Consider the following 25412-nt stretch of genomic DNA (forward strand, 5'->3'; position numbering starts at 1 on the left):
TAGCTACCAAAACTGGAATACAGCAAGGCATTAGCATTAGGTATTAGGTACTCCTGCTGGAGTAAAAAGTGCCATATGCAACCATGATCATTCAGAAACCATTTATTTATTTGGTTTAAATCTGCAATTTTTTTTGCTTACACATTAACTCAACATATTATTTTTTAAGTATCTCATTGCTTATTTTTTAAAGAATGTATTCTAGTAGTGATTACATCTGTGCCTGCAGTTCACAATGGAAATTATAATTTAACTATTTAAAATACAATGTGCAATTCCATTTGACAATAAACAATACTAGAAAAGGACACCAAAAAATGGGTAGCAAAAGGAGCATTTTTCTCCAGCTTAGCAGGAAATTAAAGGAATGTCCCTCTCCTCATACCGGACAACTTCAAGGACTTAAGAAGACAGGCAGGATGAAGGTAGAAGTGGAAAGCGCAGTACTGCTTGCCTCAAATGTAGACAGCAAATTTACTGGCTCATCTTATTGTAATGGGAAGTTCATAAGCCTTTCTCTATGCTTCATGTAACACTGTGAGCAACATCCCACAGGATCTGAAAGTAACTGCTCTTTTGGGCCTTTCACTTTCAGCAAATGTCATCTAGCTAAAATTGCATTCTTGTGATCTTCCCATCTGCAGAGTGTAAGTAATGAATTTGGTCCTCCTCTACACTTGCACCAAATATTCTCACTGGTAGACAATGTATGGGAGCATTGGGTACATCCACATTAGTGATTCAATGTGTAGAAGGGATTCTTTCTGGTGCAGATCTGTCTTGTGTCTGTATTTGTTGTCTTGCAGAACATGCTGAAGTGTGCTAGCAGACTAACTTCCACTATTCAAGGAATACACTACCTCATCATCAGCTTAAAAAGAACAACTTCTGCAATTAAATAGCTTTTTGCAGCATATAATCATATTTTTGTAACAGAACCCACAAGGATGTACTAATATTTTTATCAATTAATATTCTGAGACTTTAAATTGGGAATTTTCCATTTCTTTTGCTTCTTAAAATGAAATAAAATTGAAAGATGTTAAATTACTTACACCCCCTCCAAAATAAAAATGCTTGCTTTGAAATCTAGTCACAAGCAGATTAACATCTTGTGATACAATCCCTTGTAGCAGGAGCAGCTGACAAGATGAGTAATGAACTGCATCCGATTATCTTTTCAGCTCTGTGGCAATCATTTTCCAACAGCTTCCTATTCTATAACTAACAACACTGGAAAAAGGTCACCATTCTGTCATACTGCCCCCCCCATCAGTGTATGTGTTTAAGTACGCAGGAACACATAAACCTTTGGAAATGAAGAGGTCTGGTACTGTTCTCTGGGACAAAACTCTTTCAGGTGCATATTGCATACATAGAAATCCAACTTAAAACATCCATACACAATTTAAAGCCTCTCAGAAGGAAATTATTACAATTTAGCATATAACAGAATCCTATTTCCTCTTTTCATGCAATATGTTCTTTCTTCAGCAAAAGAATCTTAACGGTAATTGATGGTATCTAAAACTCAGGACAGGCAAGATTCAGGTTGACATACACATATTTTCCCCTTCATGGAATATAACTGAATTAAATCTATGAACATTAATTGCAAGCAACTGAAGGAGTATAATGGCAAAACAGGATTCCTCCCCCCAAAAGCAGATCCATTTAACTCAGCATATTTTTTTAATTGATGGTACTATCTGTTCGTAGCCTTATTTTGATCTCACAGCAGAGGAAATCTGCACATACATCATACTTTGCACCACTACAAAATGGTTAGGAAGTTAAGATCAGCCATAGAACTGGATATTTCTTTTCATAAAAATTGCTGTGAAAATGCTCCTATGCCTAAACTACACTTACATAAACTAATAACCTACCAGCCCAAACTGGGAATTAAAAATACTGTTCCTGCTGTTCCTGTGCCCAGCAACCACTTTATTCCCCAGAACTAATACAGCTGAGCAGGCACTTGAACATTTTAGTAGCTCTTATGCAACTCCTTGGGCAGTGCAAGACAGCTTAGATCAGTCTTCCTCTTGCCAATTCTTTGCTTTCAGAAATGAACTGAACAACTGCCCAGTAACATAAACTAGGGCAACCCTCTGCTGTTCTGACCTGCTGGACAGCTGGCCAGAACCAGGGGAATAGAAGGTTGCTTTTTAAACACATATGGGCTATAAGCACTCAGCTACTTTTGAAAACATTATTCCTAGAGAATCTACTTGCTTCTGTGTAGAGTAAAATAGAAAACCACAACAATCAGATTCCAGATTGGTCCATCCACTATAATTTTATCCTTTTTTCACACTGTTTAAAAATTCAGTACTCCGTCACACATACTATTCACATAGGAATTACTTGCTCATGGAAATTACACACGTAAATCAGACAAAGTGTGTCTAGCAGGCTAGACCACAAAAGGAAATGAATTTTCTCAACAGTTGGGCTCACTTTATGCTGTACATGAACTGGACAAAGATCATTTGTGTAAGCCATAATTCAACAAAGTTTACCTTTATTAGAATAACGGATGCAGGCAGACTGACTTCCATGGTATACCTTATTTATGTGAAATTAAGAACGTGCTTAAGTCCTTTGCTGAATCAGGGCCATAATCATCAATCAGCAAAAAATGTGTTCACCATGTATAACTGTTTAGTTTCAACTATTGCTATGAAGTTACTATCATCAATACTCTGCACAGACAGTAATATTGTCCAACTTCCCCCCAGTAGAAAAGGCTTTGGCATAATGACAGTGCCAGGAGACATTTGGACAGTGCTAGTTCATCCTGTCCCAGCTCAAGAAAGCAAAGTTGAACACAGGCTTGTGCACTCTAGGTGAACACAGAGTAGCAAACTGTATTTTAAGATAAGGTTCTCATAAGTAAATCCTTCTGTTATAAACTAATAAAATGAGTCTTTCCCCAATAATACAAGCATAATAAGTATGAAAATTTAATATTCTTAATGGGAAAAGTTTAACACTTTTGCTAGTCTAGGGCAGAAAAGGCCTACATTTAGTAGATGCCAAATTCAAAGCAGCCAACTGGCCGTTTAGGGAGAGATTTTAAGCTGCACATCAACAGAATTACAGAATGGTTAAGGTTGGAACAGACCTGTGGAGGTCATTTGGTCCAAATTCCCTGCTTAAGCAGGGCCATCTAGACCAGGTTTCCCAAGAACATGTCCAGACAGCTTCTGTATACCTCCAAGTACAGCGACTCCACAACCTCCCTGGCAGCCTTTGCCAGTGCTCAGTCACCATCACAGTGAAATAGTGTTTCCTGATGTTCAGAGGCAACCTCCCGTGTTTCAGTTTGTGCCCATTGCCTCTGGTGCCGTCACTGGGCAGCACTTGTAAGAGCCTGGCTCCAGCTTCTTTGCACCCTCCCTTCAGGAATTTATATACATTGATAAGATCCCCCTGAGCCTTCTCCAAGATGAATGGTCCTAGCTCTCTCAGCCTTCCCTCACAGGAGAGATGCTCCAGTCCTTCATCTTTGTGGCTCTGTGACTCTCTCCCGCATGTCCACATCTCTTTTACTTGGGAGCCCATAACTCAACAGAATACTCCATGTGTAGCTCCGCTGGTGGTGAATAAAGGTAAGGATCACCTCCTCAAGCTGCTGACAATTAACATTGCTGAATGCAGCTCAGGACACTATTCACCTTCTTTTTAGCAAGGGTACTTTGCTGGCTCATGTTTGACCTGGTGGCCACCCCAGGTCCTTTTCTGCCAAGCTGCTTTCCAGCTGGGTGGCCCCAGTATGCGCTGGTGCCTGGGGTTGTTCCTCCCTAGGTGCAGGACTCTGCACTTCTCATTGAACTTTGTGATGTTCCTGTCAGGTCATTTCTCCAGCCTGTTGAGGTCCCTCTGGATGGCTGCACGACCCTCTGGAGCATCAGCCACTCCTCCCAGTTTTGTGTCATCAGCAAACTTGCTGAGGCTACCTTCTGTCCCACCATTCAGATCATTAATGAAGGTGTTAAACAGGACAGGACCCTGTATTGACCCCTGGGGTACACCACTAGTTACCAGCCCCAGCTAGACTGCAACACTGATCACCAGCCTCTGGGCCTGGCCATTCAGCCAGGCCACTCATGAGCAACCCTATGTTCACAAAAAGCTGAGTTTCAGAACTTCAAAAAGAGGGCCATTACAGCACACAGTGCAACTGAGAGAGACTGCAGATTCAACCATTTTCAATGCAATGACTGGTGGTAAGGAAAGGATTCAGATCAGTATTTTTTTACTGGTACGGAATGAAGAGGGGAAAAAAAATCATTCATACATGTGTATTAAATATGCTTTCTTTCAGAGGCCTTTATATCTCTAATGCATTGTATTATAGCATGTGTGCAGACTTGTTAATAGTGCGAAGTGACATTATTACTCAACTGTAAAGATTTGAAATTTAGATTAATGTTGCCTGTTTGCAGAATTACAAGATTATCTTTGATAGAAAAAAGCTACAGGCTGACAGAATCCATGTGCTAAACCCCTTCCCACTTACTCACATGAAAGTGACTTGATTTCACAGTTCAAAGAGTATAACCCATTTTCACTAATAGCTACTAGTAAGTTAATAAACCACTGAACAATAGTGGGCTGAGTACCAGTACCATAAGAATAAAGATACTTGAAGATCTGTATTCACTGTTACTCTACAATAATACTAATGCTGCAGCCTGGAAAACTGATTTAAAGTCTCCTCAAACATAAAAACAGAACAGCTTACCTCATTTTAAAAAAACATACCAAACTACTAATTAACTTTGCTATCACTGAAATGAAGTCTCTTGAACTCTGTTCTAAATGTAACTATTTAGTACCTGACATTGAATCTAAATCCAAGGAATGCAAATAAAAGTACCCCCCTTATTCAGTATTAGACAAGAATGCAAAAAGATGCTGAAGAGACATACATTTATTTTTACAAATGTCTCTATTTCCTCCACACTGTAAATTTAGAACTTAATGAGTATAATTTCCCATCTGTGAATTATCATATTTTTATGTGTCTAAAATAGCTATTCTAACATTCAAATAATAAATCTGACCCACTGCTTCTAAACTGGCTCCCACTTCATGACAATCACTTCCAACATATTTTTCCCTGTAGGAATTTTGATACTTTGAGTAGAATGTGAAAAACATCTTTATTGTGAAGCCTCTTTGAAATGTAAAACAATATAGTGAATATTACCATGCAGCTAGTTGCTGCAGGCTCCTGAAATCAGGCTTTGCATACTAATACATACAGTGTTTTCTATCTGTAATCAAAGGCTCCACCATAAAGAAATACGGGACTTGCGAATGTTGCTCTAAAAACAGAAGACATTTAAAGGACAGCCTAAATATTTTTTCCACCAGTAAAGCAACAATGCCAACAATTTAACATTTTTGTATAGCAAGATCTTATGGGACAGAAATAAGGAAATCTATTTGCACTATTTCTATAGCAACATAATTGCCAAATGTTACACTGTGAACAAAAAGCCACCATCCTCAGTACTGCAATTAATCAGTAAAGAAACAAATAAATTCTGAGTGTGTTTTCAATAAACCTTTTCTATCTTCTCAAAGTAGTCGAGATTAAATTTCTTAAAAGAACAGTGCATTTAAATTCCTAATGTTGTCTACATTATACATTGCAGGTGAACAGATGTCAATAAACGACATCATGGTTTTAAAAATGACCTTGATTTTTTTGTTTTACTGCAGGGCATAGAATTTCATTACACTGAGCTGATCAGTTAATGCCCAAGGTGTAATAGTTTCTACAGTTCCAGCAGTAGTGCAACATTTTTAAAAGGTTTCTTTATGCAGCTGACAAAAGAAACAAAACCTGGGGTATTTTTAAATATAACCTCCTTAACTAGAAAACAAAGTTAAGGCTGTACAATTCCCTATTAGAATACTAGAATTCTTAAGTGGTTCCTCAGAAAACTAATTTGTAAAGAACAAAAATACTTAAGTCTTAAAGAGTGTCCTGTATTTTCAAAACTACTGAAAATATTAATTAATTCTCCCATATTCCTGCAAGATATGCATCAACTGGAAGTAAATGAACTTAGTGTTTCCAAAAGCCAGTAACTACCCAAGGGACCTCACAGCTTTCTTCTATCCAGAGAACTGATTTAGTACGTACAGCAGCAATTCGAACTACACTTTCACCTTGACTATTATATACCCCACCCAAGGATGAAAGGGTGGTTCGTTACCACATCCAGTCAGCCCATAGTTGTTCAGGTAAGATCGACAAGAATGATGATAAAAGGTGACACTTCTGCTAAATGCATTTCTTTTCAAATAGTAAGCTGTCTGAAAACCAACTGACTTAATAATTTTCAATCATCACCAAACTGCAATGTCCACAAACCCCGCCAAACCAGAAGTGAAAAAGAACAAAGGTCATTACAACCTACTAACCCACACAACCTCCTCACCATTCCTTTTATTTCCAGCTGCACATTTCTGTCAGAGAAATGGAATTAAAGTTCTAGAGAAAACAGTGTCATTAGAAAACCATTGCACAGGCTCTGACCCTCCCATTTGACTTAGAACCAAATTACTTTCAGCGTAGCTGTCTGGACATGCTGATCCATCCAAAACTAGAATCAGGACTTTTAACTGGTGAAACCTCTTTTGTTTTTTAAGAGAGGAATCAAAAATCTTGCAACTGAATTCAGCAGGACAATTTGTAGGTTTGAAATAAAGACCATCTTTGGTATTTCGGGGATCAAAAACCTGCTCATTCACCTCTGTTTAGATCTCCATGAAGTACCTTGTTATTGCTTAAATAATAAACAGAAACCACAGTAGAAATGATGTGCAAATAATCCAATTCTGCTTCTGGAAAATAAATCACATACTTGTAATAATAGGTGAAAACCAGATTATTTTCTGAAGTCACATAAGGCAGTAATTAGATTTTTTTTCAATTTTCTCCATTTGGGATTATTTTTTAATTGGGTCAACTGACTGTGAATATGTGATGTTTGATGTGAACAATTTCAAAGCAGCAACATTTTTTAACAAGTTTGGACAGGGAGGAGAAATAAGAAGGTGAAATGTAAGTACACTTTGGGCAATAAACATTTATCTTCTGCATTTATTTTCTCTATCTTATGTAATGATGAGGACATTTCCTTATGTATCGTTAACACCTCATATTGCCAGTGTTGACAACTCAGGAAAATAGCCTACTTACTCACCAAACGTTCATCAGGAGAGGCAATGATAAGAGCCCTCCACAACGTACATAACACTCCCTACAACTCTCAGCTCACTTTTTTACCCAGAGGCTTACGTAAATGACAGGGCTGTGGCGTGCCTTAGCTGCTAACAAGCGGGACATGAGCAGATCAAAAGCCGTCAAGGGAACACCTGCCCTCTCACAGGGAGTACCCTTCTGCCCAGTGGAGAGACCCCAGCTCACCCTTTCTATTGACCGCCCCAAAACTCCCTGCAAAATGATTTGCTACTTTTAAGGCTGCTTCTCACTTTGCAGAACTGTTCACTGATGCCTATGTAGGAGTGAAAGACCCAAAATAGATGAGGATCAGAGATCATTTTCAACTCTTCTACAAGGGGCTTAGGGGGATTCTTATCTCTAATTAGGAAGGTGGCTGTCACAGAAAGATATGTTCTGCTGCAACTTACACTGAAGTCAATTGTAGTTTAGGTATTACAACAGCTGAGGCAGGATTAGTCACTACACAATGAAAGCAATAAAGCAGAATAAACTGGAGTAACCTATTAGCTCTCCGAAGGTGAATTACACAATTGTAAGAAGTGATATAACTAGTCATTAGGTGAACAAAAAAATCATTTTTGCATTATTTAAATCGTATTTGTAATTTTAATTTTTACCTTCAACATTATGAAAACAATAACCTGTACCTTTAAAAAAAATGTATAAAATTAAATCTCTATTCATTTTCCCCAAAACTAAAAATCAGAACTTAATGAATTCTGAATTATCTTAGCCCTGCTCCTCAACTAAAATCTAGTCATTAAAGGCCTTTTTTCTCAGATAAAACCACAAAAACATCCATTCAGTCTTAAAAAAAGTATTTCTCCTTTAAATATCTCGCAGATATTTTTTGAAATTAAATCTGTATTTTTAATATTTACAGATAATTAATCTATAGTTCATTACTAGTATGAACTGTAACAGTTTTTACAATGTACTATAAGTGAATGATTTCTTTTCAAAATTGCATTCATATCATATTGTGGCAAAGGAAAAATATAAAAATCTAGATCTACAATGGAAGGAGAAGAAAAAAGTGCAGTGTAAATACTTCCAGATTCTTCCATGATACTCATGTAAGCCTGCGTTTGTTACTGAACCCTTGGTCAAATCTAATGGTAAAAAAATTTGTAAGTGAGCTCTGTAAGAGAAACCACAGTGTAGAAAAGTCACAGGTGTTGTCACTGCCCTCCTGTTAAACTCCAGTATTTATAATTTTTACAAGTTCTGTGCCTCAGTTTCTCCATCTGTCAGATTTTTATTTTGTTTCTTCTTTGTTTTTTTAAACAGCAAGTTTTTGTGAATCCTTTAATTAATTAGTTAGTGGTTTTAAAATTACGTTTTTGGATACAACATGATACAACACTGTAACCAAAGTGATTAAATTAGTCAACAAGGGATGTTGCTATATTATGGGAACATGGAGTGTACGAATCAGTGTTTCTGTTGATCTGCATTTTAGTATCTAGGTAATCATTTATGTGAACAAAACAATAGACAATGTGTTTTTGTCAGTAGAGGAATGTGTTTCTGTCAGAAAAGGATGACAAATGTGGTTTTGTGCAGTGGACTGAGAAAATTGGCCAGGACAGCCAAGATTAGAAACCAAGTAGGTAAAAGGTAATTCTGGCAGGGGGAGATCGTGACCACCGACTCACGGACCACCAACCCAAGTAATACCACCTACTCAAAAGAGAACAATGGGAGAGGACAACCGAGCCTGCGCAATAATTTACATGTGAAACGAGCAAGTTTGTTCCAATCACCAAAGAGAATAATATCGAATAGGTAAGGATAAGATTAATATGTATATTTTGGTCTATATAAATCACAAGGGAAAGGTGTGTAAGGTATGCATGTTAGAAGGAGCGAGCGATCCCCCACGTGTCCGGCACCGTGAATAAAGAATGCCCGCCTTTTAACACTACATTGGTGTTATGAGGTTTATACCCGATTTCGGTGACAACACTACTAAATATTATTACGGCAACAGGTAATTAGAAGAATTGAAAGCACATGTCTGAGGTCATAATATAAAATTGAAAAAAATGCAGGCTGTGCTATCTGTGAAAAGAAAGACACAAAAAATCCCCAATGGGAAAAAGAGAATGATAGGAAAAAAAAAAAAGGCAAGTAGCTTCCTTGCTATTAAAGGACTTGTGCTTTAAAAAGGCTGGGTCTCCTCCTCTCTTGTGCTTCCTAGGATGATACTTGCACTGCAGTAATCAAAACAAGGAAGCAGATGGACAGGCAAAGTGGTACTGCAGCTGCTGCAGAAGATGACTATAATAATAATGTTGACATCAGTAATAGTAATTAGTGCACAGACTGTAAAGTGGATGATTCGTTTTCCTATCTTCTGGCGTGGGCATGCTGCCCTAGCGAATGGGTATATGTTAGTACCTTTAGTTTGTTTTTGTTCATTTGCTCAGTTTATTAATGAAATTGAATACAATAAAGAAAATCCAATTTTTCTCCCTCTCCAGCACACTTGCTGAGGAAAACCTGTTGTTTCGGTTTGGATTAACAGAAGATGGAATCTTCATTAGTAAATGACAAAATATTAATTTCTATTGTATATCTATTTTCAATGTACACAACAATTCATACTCTCCCATAAACCATCTGTACACACACTCTTGAATTTCAGCAGCATGTAGTACTTGTCTGGTTTTGTCTAAACAACAGCTCTACTGTTTGGTGTGACTTCACCCATCTGCAGGCTGGTGCCATACCTTCTTCAAGGGACACTAGAACAAATGGTATAACTGAGAAGGGCCAAGAAAAACATTGTGCTACACTGAACCATCTCAAGTAAGAAGAAAGTAAAGCATCAGTGCTATCAGCAGTACCATGTCATGCTGAGAGTTCTGGTAGCATCACAGAAGGGTGTACCACTACTCCTTAGCTGCCTCACTGAGAATGGCAACTTGGTGTTATACTACACCAAAACAGGTGTTGAAGAGCAAACTAAATGGAAGACTGATAACTGTGGAGAAACAATTACATGGATTTTATTTGGGAAATACTATTTGTCACTTAGATGCAATACTGCAGTATGAAGTCCAACAGAAGGAAGGGTAATCAGAGAGATCATAGGATGTGCTTAGCATATGATGACCCAAAAGCCTTTTGTTTTTATTTTCTCATGAGTTTTTCCTTACTCTGCATCTAGCTTCTATTGAGATTCATTTTCCCTGTTCATTTATTTTCCAGGATTATAAAAGATTTCCTTTGGCTTCCCTCTATTATCATCCTCAACAACTGGAAAAACTCTTGCCCTGTTTTCAAGTGCTGTTCTACAAAAGGGAAGAGTGGAAGTGAGATGCACACATTCAGGGCGGGAGCTGCTCATGGACACTGAAAGCTCATTTATCTAAGCTCCCTCTCCATCCAAACTCTTCCTGAGCCTCCCAGAGTTCCTCCTTCTGTCTCAAGGTTTCTATGTTTCTCCCTAAACATGCTGATCTACTGAAGGGCTCCACCCCAGCAGCAATAGATACTTTTTGCCAGATCAAACCTTTTAATGAAGAAAATATGCTAAAGTCTATATATTTTTTAAAATTTTGTTTTAACAAGCTTCTCTTGAAGCTTGAAGTGCCTCATAGAAAAGTGATGTTCTGTGCAACATCTTTTTGAGATGGGCTTAATAGACAGATGAACTTCAATGCTATATGTAACCTTCATTACTTGCTTTCACTGTTGAGAAGACCACATTTGCATATGAAGAGCTTAGCCAACATATTTCAAAAATTAAATTCATGTAAATTAAAAATCCAGCCATATACTTGTAAAAGGAGATGTTCGCATAAACATATCTTTTGTTTATGTTTCTTCTCATCTACTAGGGTAGATGAGATAGCTTCAGTAATTCTGTTCCTAACACTGAAGGAGACCATTAATCAAATCATTCCAAATATGAATAGAAGACAATGCAATTGAATATAAAAGAATAGGTATTCAAAAGAACAGCCATGATTATTTTTCAAGGAAGAAATTGCCAAGAAGCAGAAAAACAGATGGCTGAAAGTGTTAAATGAAGACACTTTTTCCTACGCAAACTAACAGACTTAATTAATTACTCAAATCACATGGTATTTTATGGAATGTCATTAATGATCAATAATAAAAACTGACAGCGGTGCCTTATCAGCTCCCTTTAAAAAAAAAACAAAAGAAATTACCATAAAAAGAACGTGTTTATACTCTACAGATGTAACTAACCCACAGACCATAAATATAGCTTTCAACGTTAGTTTGACTTTCATCACTTTCCCATTATTTTAACTACAAAATTTTTATGGAACTGTAAAATTGTAAACAAAAGCCATTCCCTCATTGCATTTTCCTTAACAGACATATTCAGCTAAATTAAAACTTTACCTTAACTATTTCCTCTATGAAGCAGACATGTGATACAGGATCTCTTTTCTTTGTCAATACTTTCTGCAAATGCTGCACCTGTAAGAAAGAATTTATTGAGAGAAAAAGTGACACCTAGTATCTTATATGAAAAATTGCATGACTAGACAAACAGGAATTAGATGCTGAGTACCTGTCCACAAGCAGCACAGATCTGATCCATGAGTTTCTCCATATTTGTCCAGAGGGCTGCTCGAAAAGCTGCTGTGTTCCCAGGTGTTGGCATAGCAGCTCTACCAGGGCCACCTAAATAGTTTTTAAAAACACACAACAGCACATTTCAGCTTTCACACATGAAAATATTAGAAATATACATCTCTATGCATTCTGACATAAGAATTTTTTTAAAAAATCAAAGCAGCCTAAAATGGCTTCAAAATGGAGTTTTGTGAATGGCCTCAGTTATCTCAACTGAGAAGTCAACTGAACTGAAGTTCAGTGGGGTTACTTCAGTGTTCGTCACTGTTATCTGCTTTACCAATTCAGAACTCCACAGAAACACCAAGGTAATGCCAATGAGCACTGTTGCAGGATGTAATAGCAAAGTCAAATGGCAGAGACAATAGCTGTGAAAAATATAGGTATTACCAGCTCAGATCTTAAATGCATAGGCAAACTGCAAAAAAAAAAAAAAAAAAAGAAGTGATATTCCAGCTGAAATGCATGCAGCTTCTAAACCATCACTTTCCTTGAAAGGGGCTATATTTCTTTATTATGCTAGTGATTATTGTTTTGGACCCCCAACTTGTTGCAAAAGTTTTTTTAAAAAAAGTTTTAAACGTTCATATTGCCAAAGTTCAAATTTGCTTGCCTGCCCAATTCCTCAGTATTCTTACCTGAGCTAACACGTGGGAACTATATGTTTAATAGTGCAACATTCCTTCACATTGACTATACTACTTTGAAACAACTTCCATCTGACAAAGGCATCACAATGTAGTTTCAGGCTTATTCCGTTGCTTGCAAATAATTTCTACCCATGGTCCTCCCACCAACACAAAGAAAGCAGAATTTGGACTCATCTTTCCATGACAAACTGCTAAGAAAATGCTGCAAAGTTGTAAACTAATGAGGACAACTTTCTGGGCAAGTCAGGAAAAAGACAGAGGGTGGGGAACAAAGGAAAACTTATGAGCCCAGTAACAACAGACAGACCCAATTTTGGCTTTGTATTAGGTGATTTCTGAGACATGCCTATTCCCATCCTCTACTGGTAAAAGCAAGCAGGGAAACGTTCCTGTAACAGGCTTGGATGTGAGAGCTTCTTCCACCTGACAACTGTACTTCCATCAAAAAAATCAGTTACCGTTTTCTGTAAAGCAAGTATCATACCTCTTGTAACAGTCTGAGATGGTTGGGTCAATACTTTGATATCCAAAGCATTTTTTATGTTCTCCTCCAGGACTGTGCAGTATCCATCCACCACATTAGCAATGGTATCCTTCAAAGTCCCAAGGTTATGGAAAACTTGAAGAGCAGTTCCCACTTGAGTAGGATTCTAGAGAAAGAAGATTTTCAAAAATAATGAGTCTTTAAACTGTACTATAGGGTTTTTTATCCATGATGGGACATCATTTTACTGGGCAAGTTCATCTTTAAGTTCGGTCTGCTAGTTCATTTCATTTAACATTAAATAACTAGCATCCTTACTGCATTAACAGAGAACAGAGGGTAAAGGAGAGGCCTGATTTCTTCAATTGCTTAGCAATGCTTTGTTAGGTTCTTTTGGCACTATCCTCTGAATAAGAAGAAAAGGAACTGGAAGCACTGCTGGCAATATCTAACCTGGGGTGGGTTACCAGTGATTGATCCAATAATTCTGAGGTTAGTTACAGTTCAGCTATATTCAGCTACGGTGTAGCTAGTAATAAAGTTTTAACATGTGGTAGATGTTACAGTACTGTGTCATTTAAGTGCCACACAGTTAATTAAATCTGATACAGGCTTAAAAAAAATATACTAACCAGGGACAAGCAGAGGCAAGCAGGTCAAGCCCCTACTACTGACCACTGCAGAATTTAAGCTTGTATTTATACATTTCTATTTCTAACACTGACAATAATTTCATCTTCCTCGCAGCAGAATTAAGAGTGCAAAGAAAAACAGTGATCATTTCCAAAGCTGGGGGAGGCTGGGGGGAGCTCAAGTGTCTGTATTTTTCAGAGCTTTTCCAAAATACAGGAGAGTGAAAACTCTCCAAAAACTATTCAGGTCTGTTGTTTAAGAGACCTTTGATTAAGATTAACTCCAATGATAATTCCACTGAGCAACACTAAACACTGGCATGGGTGCTATTTAGCAAGAGAAAAGGCTCAGATTATTGCCTTTCGATACCAAGCACTGTTATCCATACACTGAATACTGCTTTTTTTATTTAGCATTCTCAGGCAATTACTGGAGGGGGTGATCAGTTGGTCACACACACATTAGAGATGCAGTCTTTTGTCATTTTTCTTAGTGACTTCTGCCAGCAGTGAAGAACATAGTCTGGCAGAAATCCTGGCACCCAGACTGGACAGAAACATCTGAGACCACAGGCACATCCCACTAGAAACCCAACTTTGACTCTCCTCTGGCAGTGAGACCTTACACCATTGCACTCTTCCTGCTGGTGGCTGCAGCAGTAGTAGCCACTGACATTAAAAGGGTCTACTGCAAGACCAGTGCAACCCTGCTTCATCTTCCCCAGGTGAGTTTTCTTAGCCAAGCATTCTTGAGTCAAAGAAAAGGGGTGTGCTCATTAGCCTCTCAGGTGTGGGGAACTTGTACTGATACCACAGCAGTAACACTATGATGCGGCAGCTGTGCTGAGGATCCACTTCCTGGCACATCCACCTACTGCAACAAGGTTTTCTGATCCAATGATGAACAGTACATTCTCCTCAACCCTAATGTTTCAGAGGTCACAGCACTACAGCTACATATTCATGTCACTCTTTCTAGGGTTTCTGCAAAGATCAGAACCATAGTTGAAGCAAAAAAGCCAGGTCCCATCTCCTTCCCCAACTCCAATGAGGAGTTTCCAGGTTTAGTGGAAAGCGATGGAATATTAGGCATGTATTATGGTTTGCAGACCTTATACTAACTGTACCAGTTTCTTTTTCCAAACAGTGTGGGAGTTAATGAGCATTCCCAGCATAGTATTATGGGTCTGGGACTTGTAGGTTTAGTTTTTTGACAACTGGGTATGCTGTAAAATTTCTAAGCATCCTGTGGGTGTGCTTGTGGAGGTGGGAAAATAAGCCACAAAGACTAGAAGATTAATGGGATGTCAGAAAATGAAGAGTAGTATAATGCAAGGAGGGAATTTGGGGACAGAATGAACAAGAGAAAGAAAATATAAATGGAATGAGGATGGGGAATAGAATGAAAAGAAGCTGGAAAGAAGAAAGAGAATGAAACTGAAAGGACAGAAAGCAAAGACAGAAAAGACTCACCTCATTTACCAGTCTTTCGTGTGGAAATTGTTCTATTTCTTATAGAATACTTACACAATTATAAAATCAGGCAGCACATCAGTAATACAAAATCAACACCTTACTACTATTGTAAGAGCACTCAACCAGGTTTCAGTCAGACTCCAGTAAATGTTCTTATATTAACTAACAAAAAAATAGAACAGCATCAAAAGGTGAGCAGGGCACTATCCAGCCTTGAATAACTGGTGGTCAGATACTTACTTTCCTGACAAACAAGCAGCATAGGCACAAATAATTTCAGGCAAAAGATGAATCTCAGAGCTCCCACATCATAGTTTAGCAAGCTAACTCTGCAGCTGCTGGTCAAGAAAGACATAAAAATGTGCTCCAACAGAGCCTGAGCTATGTTTCGTAAGAACTGTTTTTAGCCAAAAGTTGTCAAACAATTAATTCCGAAGTTAGGAATAGTTAGGGAATAACCAAAACACATCATTATGGAAACCTGTCACTCAAAGCATCTTCCAAATATAGTACCAAAGTTAAAATCAGAATAGAACAAAGATTATGTAGCTGGCCTATTTCTTACTTGCTTTAAATTGTGGACATGGCCACCGAGAGAGGGCTCCTAGCTGAGGTATTCATCTTGTATAACAGGAATTAGAGAGATATTAAACCATGACAATGTACAATAAAATATCTTTTTTGTTTGTTTCATATATAGTATTTTCCTATCCTCAAACACAGTTTGTGTTTTATATGCCCCAGACAGGCTATATAAAGCCTACCGTTGGTTTATCACTAATCCTAAGAAAATTGCATTTTTTATGCGCAGCTAGTTTCTACGTTTAGACAATATGTTAACAAAAATGGAGCATCTCTTGGAATAAAAATTATGTGGAAAAAATGTTGGAAAGCAGGAAGAAAACAAACTACTGTACTTTCAGGCTTGCACACACATCTCAAAATTAGACTGTTTATCATTAATACACACTGGACAAAAATTTGGAAATCAATATTGCAGAATTTGCCACTACCAATCTGAGAAAGCTTAAAGGTAAACATTTCTGAGATTCAAAAGATTGCCACAGTTTTTATCAAATGGAAAGCATGCATTCAAAGGAAAAAAACAAAGACTACAGAAGTGATTTACATTGGAAACTGGAATCACACCAGCGAATAATATTCAGAACAGCTATCCAACAGGAACAACAGGGAAAATAAGTAGTTTTTACCAAATATAAACCACTAAAATATAGTAGTTTTTACCAAATACAAAGCAGGCTGGTTTTACTGCATAAAAATGTATGGGCTGTTAGAGCACCAGCAAGACACAATACTGCTTCTCACAAGGTATTGTCTGACAAAAAATACCCTTTTACACAATAAATCAGCATCTTAAAAATATTTGTACATATGCCATAAACTTTAAGTTATGGCAATCAAGAAAGTATAGGGGCAAAGAAAAATAGTACAGCATTTAGTAATGTGTTAGCAATACAGCGCAATCTAATGTGCATAAACACAACCATATACAAGTGGAGTAAAACCAGGACCCCACAAACTTCAGGCCTACAACACTACCTATTTGAAGATTAACCTCAGTGATCTTCAGATTGCAAAAATTATAACGAAGCAGGAAACTAAGGAGAGATGGAGTTAAGTCCACCAATCCCCTTTACATTCAAAGCACTACTCCATCTGTCATATCACAACATAATATGTTACAGATATATGGAAATAAAATTCCACAAATTTAAGAGCTTAGGAAGACTCAATGAATCATCAGTTCAACATATGAAAAAAAAAATCTACTTGCTCAAAAGCAAGTTCTACCATGAAAGCAACTCTCACAAATTTTTAAAAACATCAGTTTCCCAGCATCCATCAGACAATACATTAAAGAGCTTGGTCAGAAGGGTGATATTAGGCACCACTTGAAAAAAGCCATGGATGTTTCAATTTCTGTTTTAGCAAAACATAAAGCTACTCATTCAGCAGCAACTCTGAAGAGATGTTTGTACCAAACGTATTTGCTCGTTTTCTCTATCGTTAAGAACTGTTGCTTTTATTAACATAATTTTTGATTCATTTTATCCCATCCCATTTGGTTCTGTAGACCATCATAGACAAGAAGAAAAATAAGTGACATGCAGTAACTTAGTAAGTATGAGCATTTTTTTCACAATTATATCACGTGGTTGGTTTCAAGAGTAGGTGACTAGACTCAATAACCCAGTTGATGCTGTCCAGTCCATCATATTTCTCATCTGAAAGTATCTCCTAGGATGGAACCAAGTAATTTTTTTTCTGTCAACTGCCAACACTGCAACTATTTTATAATGTCCAACGTTTTCTGATTGCCACTAGTGTTATCAGAACAATCCCCTGAAAGCATGGCTAAATAAGGAGCAATATCCTTTTTCATCATTAGGAATGCAGCTTGGACAAGCAAGCCTGCTCCCCACAAGGGAGTGTGGTGATGACACTGAGCTAATTTGGGGACAGGAAGATTCCTAGCGTAAGGCTGAACCAAAAGTAAGAAACCTAGAAGACAGGCAAAACTAATTGGCTCAAGTGCTACAAACACAGTTTCCAAAACCACACTCTGCCTTCTCAGGGTACAGGATTCACCATGTGGACCTTTATTCTCCAACCAGTGCTGTCTTAAGGGAGATCCACATCATTATTTTTTTATCCAGTACAAATCTGTCCATATGACCCCATGCTGCAGGATTTTCACCTGTGTGGACTATCAACTTCCTTCTCAAATTAAGATGTGTTGCCCAAAATATTTATGGTCAATACTACCTGTGACAATTACAACTACTTTCATAAAGAAGTAGTGCTAGAAATCTAATTAATTGCTAACTGTCAGGTAGTTAAATTTCACAAGTGCCTGCACCACATGATCAGAACAGCTCTCCAAGGAAATGTTCTTTCATGTGACAGTTTGGAAGCACCACATACAGAGAAGTCAAACTTGGACGAGTCCCTCACTTAGAAATGATGTTCCATAGCCACTAATGTACACAACAACATTTCTGGTTTGCTTACTAAAATCACAACAGCAACTCTGACTGAAAATCTTTATTATTCTGCAGGGAACAGATGACCCTGTTTAGGAAAGGCTGTGGCAGGAACACAACAGAAAGTTTTATATATATATATATATATATATATATATATATATATATGTACATATACATATTACTCAACAGCTGTGATTTCAGTGTGCTGCCACATCCTTACCTCTTATGTGGAAAAATGTCCCATACACAAGCACTAAAAGCATAACACAGTATAAAAGGAATTATGCGTGCTGTTTAGCTAAAGGAAGATCCATAATTGCTAATTGGTCCTCATATCACTTCAACAGAGTGGTCTGACAATGCGGCAAGCAAGAAATGCCATGAATAATATTTTGAAATAAAATGCAACATTCCCTAGCCATCAAGAAATAACCAGCATTAAAATATAATAACCTTAGAACAGGACACACACTGAAATAACCAAACTTGGAAGCTAACTTATATTCTCTGTCAGGGAATACAAAAGGTTATTGCAGTCCTTCCAGAGTAAATGCAAAAAGAGTTTCCAGAATGATACTTCTGAGTATCTTTGACTGGCACTTAGTATTAGGTAATTTCATTTGATAGTAGATTTCCTGCATTGGCAACTATTTCAGTTACTTTTCTATGTTCACTTCACATGGCTCATTTTGTTTGTACGAGATAGCTGTTGCAATTTCCACCACAGTATAGCTTTACAAGGTCAGTTAAATAATCCAAAAAAGACCCCTTTGTGGGGCTGAAAATCCCCAGTCAGATCTTCACTTAGAGTATTTACTCATTCTCTCCTCTTCCTACCATTAGAACAGGCTGCCTCCTTCAAATCATTTTCCCATAAATGAAGTTACTACCCGCAATGACAAGTACTACTACTTGAAAGCCAAGTGATTGATGACGGGTTTGTAAGCACTTGCAGCTTCTTAGTCATCTCTTACAGACACCAGAAGTAAAAAAATCGAGAAGTTACTCCAGGAAAAGTTGCAATTCAATTTAAAGAGCTCAAGCAGGTAATTAAGCAGTGAAGGAAACTCAGCCACCTCTGTCACAGCCAAGGCTAAATGACCTATTGCACAGAATTAATAATTTACCAAGAATTGTTGCAATTCTTGTTTTGCAGTATCTCTCAGCTATTTTAATTGCAGGAAAAATTATCAAAAAACTAAAAGTAGAAATTAAATGCCAACGAAATTCAGCTGCAGTCTAAAAACAGTACTTTATTTCATTTCCAAAAGTCCATGCCCTAAAAAAATTAATTGGTATATCACAACTCCTAAAAATGAACCTACTTAGGGAAGCACGTCTCTATGTTCATTATCACCCCGTCTGTCTTTTCCTCTGTTCATCTTCAAAATCTGAGCAATACAAGAAAAGGTCAAATTGACAATGTAAAGCCAGAGAATACATATTTCTTTCTAATGATCTTCCAGTTCTTCCTGTTTTGGTCTTTGCAGTGTTGGGAAGAATGAGATGTTAAGATGTTACGATTTTCTATAGAAGGTAATACTGACATAACATGTTGGCCAGACTCTAGAAAAGCCTATTTAAAGCCTTAAAAGGCAAGAATCCCAAAGCTAAGCATTTAAATATGGTTAGGTTATAATATCTACCTTCTGTCAGCCCATGTTTGGAATACACAACTTCTTTTGGTAGAAGGATTTTAACAGGAAAGGAAAACAGCCATAACGCACAGCCATAAACCTCATCATGTCCTCAAACTAGGTCAGACTTCTGTTTCTTAGAATAACAAGAAGTAAATAACAAGAAGCATTGCACTATAAAGGTTGAGAGAAAAAAAAAAGAAACAGCAGCAATAAAATACTAGAAAGCAAAGAAACAAGATTTTTCAACACAGCTAAATAGCTTGCCAAAACACTTATTCCCTATAATAGTGTAATCAAAGCAACAGATGGCTAAGAGCTAATGGAACAGAAAGGCATCAGGAACTGTTGTAAAGAATTATCTCATGAAACATCAAGCAATATTCCAAAGTTTACCAAGCCTTAGGCTATCAACGTGACAGCAATTTTAAAGCAAGTATCTGGCACCTCTGAGGACAGATCAGGTAGATCAACTAGCCCATAACAATTACAAATTTTATCCTACAATGCTGTATTTGAGTGTAGAAAGAGTATAAATTCAGAGTAGGACAATTACAAAATTATAAAAACTAACAGAATAAGGAAATGGAGGCATCTGAGCCAAAGCAAGCTTCTTAAATGCTTCTCTCACCTCTTACACAACTTGACCAATCTCTAAAGCCCTCACCAATAATAAACCAGTTGGCCACTTAATCTGAAGATATGGCTTCTCTATTACAAACACAGCTACCTCTTTCTGATGAAGGTCAGAGAGCAGAGTGCCAGGTTGTGGCACCTCTCTTGTTCGTGTGTTACCTCGACTTGCGCCTGCTGACTCAAGTGTCATTACTGAAGCACGGAAATATAAGGACACACAATCTCATTACTATTTCTTATCTTTGGACAGCAGCTTATGACCAGATGTTTTCTCCCACCTCACAATATCATTATGTACGTGCTCACTCTGTTAACTGGTTGAACAAAGCCATTACAAACCAGAAATGTCAGGTTTTACTTCTCAGTCTTAACAATTAAGAATAGGAATTAGCTACTGGAGAGTTATAATATTGATTTTCTATGTTTACAAAAAAATCCAATATCAGGCAAAATGTCCTTTAAATGGTATGCACTGAATGATTTAAATATCTACCAAAAGCCATCAGGGTTTTCTGGTTCTCTTGCTAGTCTTTGGAACAAGATAATAATTACTTATGTAAGTGACAATATCTCATTTCTGGAATCTGCGCATATATTGTCAACAGTTCTGAAGTGCCCTCAAATATTTAAAAGGAGTGAAATTTTAAAAGTTACTTTGTTTTAAATTCAGTTATTATTTTCATATTCAACTACAGACAGACCTCCATCAATGCCAGATTCACTGTTGGATCATATTTCAAAAAATGTTTTTTCTTCTTAATACAAAGTTCAAATTCCTTCTATCACCCAATGTAAAGGGAATTTCAGGTCTGCAGATAATTTGGTGAAGAACCACAGAATAGTTGAAGTTGGCAGGGACCTCTGGAGATCACCTAATCCACCACCCTGCTCAAAGGAGGGTCTACCAGGACAGGCTGCTCAGGGCCTCTCAAGGCAGAGATAGGCTATTTCAAATGAACCAGAAGACATCCTTCTTCTGCTCCATCTTCCATTCCTACTTCTGCTTAACAGTTCCAGGAAAATGTAAGAATGGACTCTTGCAGTCATTTTCATTGAGTTTCACTGAGGCCAGCCTGAAAGGGAGCAAGTGTCTATATACATACACCTAACAACACCACTTCTTGTAAATTTGTCCACTGGGAGAAGCATGACAAGACTGACCTCTTTCTGTTACAGATGCTACATTTAAATAAATACGTTTTATATTTCTATAGTCTTTTTAAAAATAAATGGGCAAAGCTATATTATACAAAAACTTTACTATGAAGAAATAATCTGAAGTAGTCTAAAAAGAAATACTGTGCCTAGTTTTGCCTGAAGCTAGCACACGCATTTGGGATCCAGTTCTGCTACCAAAAAAAGTCAGTCCCCACCCCTCACATCAGTTATCTGCCAGTAACAAATTTTGAAACCTTCACACAAGAAAGATCTTATTGGGATGATACCTGCAGAAGGAAAGAAGGAAAATAAAAGAGAAGAATAAGCAGTTAAGTGTTCCACACAGAGGACATTATTCATCACCTAGGAACTGCAGCATTTTGATGCAAGATTTCTCCTTTCTAATGCAACATACTGTTCAGTTCTGTACACCATTTCAAGCTAACACAAAGCTTTAAATCTTTTGTTACCATAAGTACAACTCCAAACGTACAATAATGCAGAATTTCACGTGGCAGTGAGTAGCAAATCAAGAACATGATGAAACACCCATTTTTGGAGAAGATTAAGACAAAGAGTAGATATTAACCTGAGAAAAAGGCAAAATGAATTATATTATCTGATTTAGATGAGTATCATGGCTAGTCGATCATATTTTTTACTCTGCTCTATGCAGATGTGGCTTATTAATGCTTCATATGTTTTTCCTAGATCACTTAATTGCATTATTTCAGAACCTGTTAACAATCAACAGTCAACAGTACAAACCACAAATAGAATTACAGTCTGGGAAAGGCATTTAACAATAACATACTATCTTATCTGGAGAGAAAGAACCTCAGTGTAGCCTTAGTTTTGAAGAGAGACAGATACACGAAAGTACCAATTAAAAAGCTGGGATGGATTATACAGAGACCCAGCCAAAGATAGGGTCAGTCTCTGCTCGGTTGCATCCCTGGAATCCTAGTAGAATTTCATACACGCTGTTTACCTTGGAGTATTTAAACCAAATCAGAAATAATTTTAATCAATTTGGTATAAAACGCTTAAACAGACAAGGACTTTGGAAGAAGACTCCCTTATTTCTGTTTTGATTAAGCTCATTCTATGAAGACTAGACCCATGTAATTAAAGCATTGCAATGTCTGGTAAAGCAAAACCTCTGTGGTTCTCATTCTAATCTTACCTCAACTATTTTCAGCAAGATCTAATCTTAGCCTGCCTTTCTTGATCTGTAGCAAGGCAAACACCGCTTCCTTAATTCACAGCTCCACCTTATCCATCTCCCAGGCCTTCTGTAGTCTTGTTCTTGTAACAGCTCCTTCCATTCATATCCTTCTCTTTAGAGCTACCTTCAACTCCTAAACTTAGTTTCCAGTTTCTGTACTGACACACACTGTCCTCAGTCTCCTCCATTCTTCCCCTACAGCATATTTTGTTTACAAAGCCCTTCACAGTTGAGCTGTTCATAGCAGTGGCCCATGCCTCTCTGCATACAAATGGAGGAATCAATTATCATACTTGCATTAATTATCTTAAAAGCATTAGAATCAGATACCTTCTTGCCCTTAGAGGTACTAGCTAGTCTTAGTGCAGTTTCGGTTTTCTAGTGTGGTCAGAGCTGTTGAAGACACATGGTTGACACGTTTCCAGTCCAGAGAAACCACATAAACAGATGGACAACCACAACACAGTATCAGACTATGCAGCAGCCTCTAATTTAAAATAATTTCTGTCTGCAAAGAAAGCTGAACTCAGTATTATTAAACATTCCTGTGTTTTCATGACGGACACTCTATGAGGAATAATTTTTTAGTGATCATAAATTACATTTACTAATTGGTATGAAACCAGACTGTGGTTCATATTTCAAAATATCTAGTCTCAATGGGAAATAGCATTCTAAGGTGTTCTCACTTTTTTTTCCCTACCACACACAGTGCATAGCTACTAATTCCTTAAAATGTATTTAATATCTACATTTTCTGGACCAGTAAAACTATCCCTATTCTTTGAATAGCATTATTGAGCTCTAAGATAATAGGTATTTAAAACATCTTCTACCACAGAAGATTAAGTTTTAATGTTTTATTGGCAACTGGCCAAATTAATCAAGATGAACCTTCAAAGAAGAGGACAAGGAGTGAATTATCCAGCTGATTTGCATATAAAATCGTCACTAAACAGAATAAAAGATTTTGGCAAACAGCTAAGTGATGATTCACAGCAGAGTGAAGGGATATAAAACATTTATGATTTCTCAATTTTCACCTATTACTTTACCATAAAAGACAGTTATGTAAAAATATTGTTCAGATCAGATGTATTTTCAGGAACACCCATTTATAGAAACTATTTATAAACCACTTTCTTGCACTATCATAAAAACAGGAACAGAAATGATGGGATTTGCAGGGCCACAGAATAATAAATCCTTACAAATAAACACCAGAAAGTGCAAGCTATTTGTTGTGCTGCACTGAAAAGTGCAGTAAAGTACTTGCAAATACTCCATTATCCAGTCACAGATTTTCAGTCTAATTCTGCATTTATGAGTCACAAACACCTACAGGAAAAAAAAAAAAAAAGAAAAAACCCAGACATATAATCTGTCAATCCACTTTCATTAACTATTTACACAGACTAGGAGCAATGAAGAACTTTACTTTTACAAAAATACCACATCATATGGACATCAATTGCATTAAGCTTCCTAAATTACCTCTATATAGGGCAAGTGCACAATACCAAAGTGATATAAAGCTTTCTATATCACAGCTGAAAGCACACAAAGTCTGCACAATCTCATAATCTGTTTCTAATGCAGTATACGTATTTTAATAAATGCACACAGACCCATCAAAATCTGAATGATCAGGATCTTACAGGACAAAAGAGGCTAGCTATCACCATGCCTATTATTTTCAAGGCTTTATAATTCAGCAGTAAAAAATTTAAGTCAAAATGTGAAAATAAAACCTCCGTTAATTTTAAAAGAAAGCCCCTATTATCCTACGCTTACACAGTATAGAAGATTAATCTACTACTTTAGAATGAGTTGTCCACGAACAAGTCTTTCTATTCTTTTTTCCTTAATAATCCTTTAAGAAAAACAACATTTTTTAAATCAAAAAAATCTCCTTCATGTATTCTCTGTGTACTAGATATTGCTTTTCAATATTTCTAGTAGCAATGCACATGACCAATAAACATTACAAAATATGCCCAGGAACTTAAGTAACCGCAGGAAGATTAAATACTTTGGTATTTAAATTCACTGCACATTTCTGGAAATCCCCAGGTAGCACCATTGGATGATGTATTGTAGGGATTAATCACCATCATTCCAAACATTTATTTTAATTAAAAAACATTCGCATTCATATATACATATATATGCACTGTTATGCATCAGCATAATGCTGAAACAACTAGCAAGTTTTAAAAAGCCCTGCGAATGTAACAGGAGATCAAAGTGTATCTATCAATCATAGCATTACTAGCAGTACCACATTCATGTAATTCTGTGTGCTTTACTAATGACAACAAAACGCATTTGATGGTGTTTTCTTTAGCAAGGGCACAAAGAATAAATATCAAGTGACTTGGGATCTAATACACATTCACATCACGCTTTATATTTTCCATCTGGAAAATATGGACAATCATCCACAACTGAAATATATGTTAAAGGTATATTTATTTAATTATTACTGTATGCACCACCAGCAGCTTCTTTTCAGCTTTGTGAATAATTCCTTCAAACAATGGAAAGCATTTGCCCATGTTTTCTTAAAAAAAAAAATTAAAAAATCCACAAACCAAACCAAAAAAACCC

General features: G+C 37.0%; 1 protein-coding gene across 1 annotated transcript in view; it reads right to left on the bottom strand.

The window, feature by feature from the left end:
• The window catches only part of COG5 (component of oligomeric golgi complex 5), a 203215-nt gene that overhangs the window by 55479 nt on the left and 122324 nt on the right, over positions 1 to 25412 (bottom strand). The window contains exons 8-10 of the mRNA XM_064444939.1: positions 13028 to 13193; positions 11829 to 11941; positions 11657 to 11734 (exon numbers count right to left, since the gene is read on the bottom strand). Coding sequence (XP_064301009.1) covers positions 11657 to 11734; positions 11829 to 11941; positions 13028 to 13193 — 357 coding nt within the window. The remainder of the gene's footprint in view (positions 1 to 11656; positions 11735 to 11828; positions 11942 to 13027; positions 13194 to 25412) is intronic.

The sequence above is a fragment of the Phalacrocorax carbo genome, chromosome 1, assembly GCF_963921805.1.
Source record: "Phalacrocorax carbo chromosome 1, bPhaCar2.1, whole genome shotgun sequence".
In the NCBI taxonomy this organism is placed as follows: Eukaryota; Metazoa; Chordata; class Aves; order Suliformes; family Phalacrocoracidae; genus Phalacrocorax; species Phalacrocorax carbo.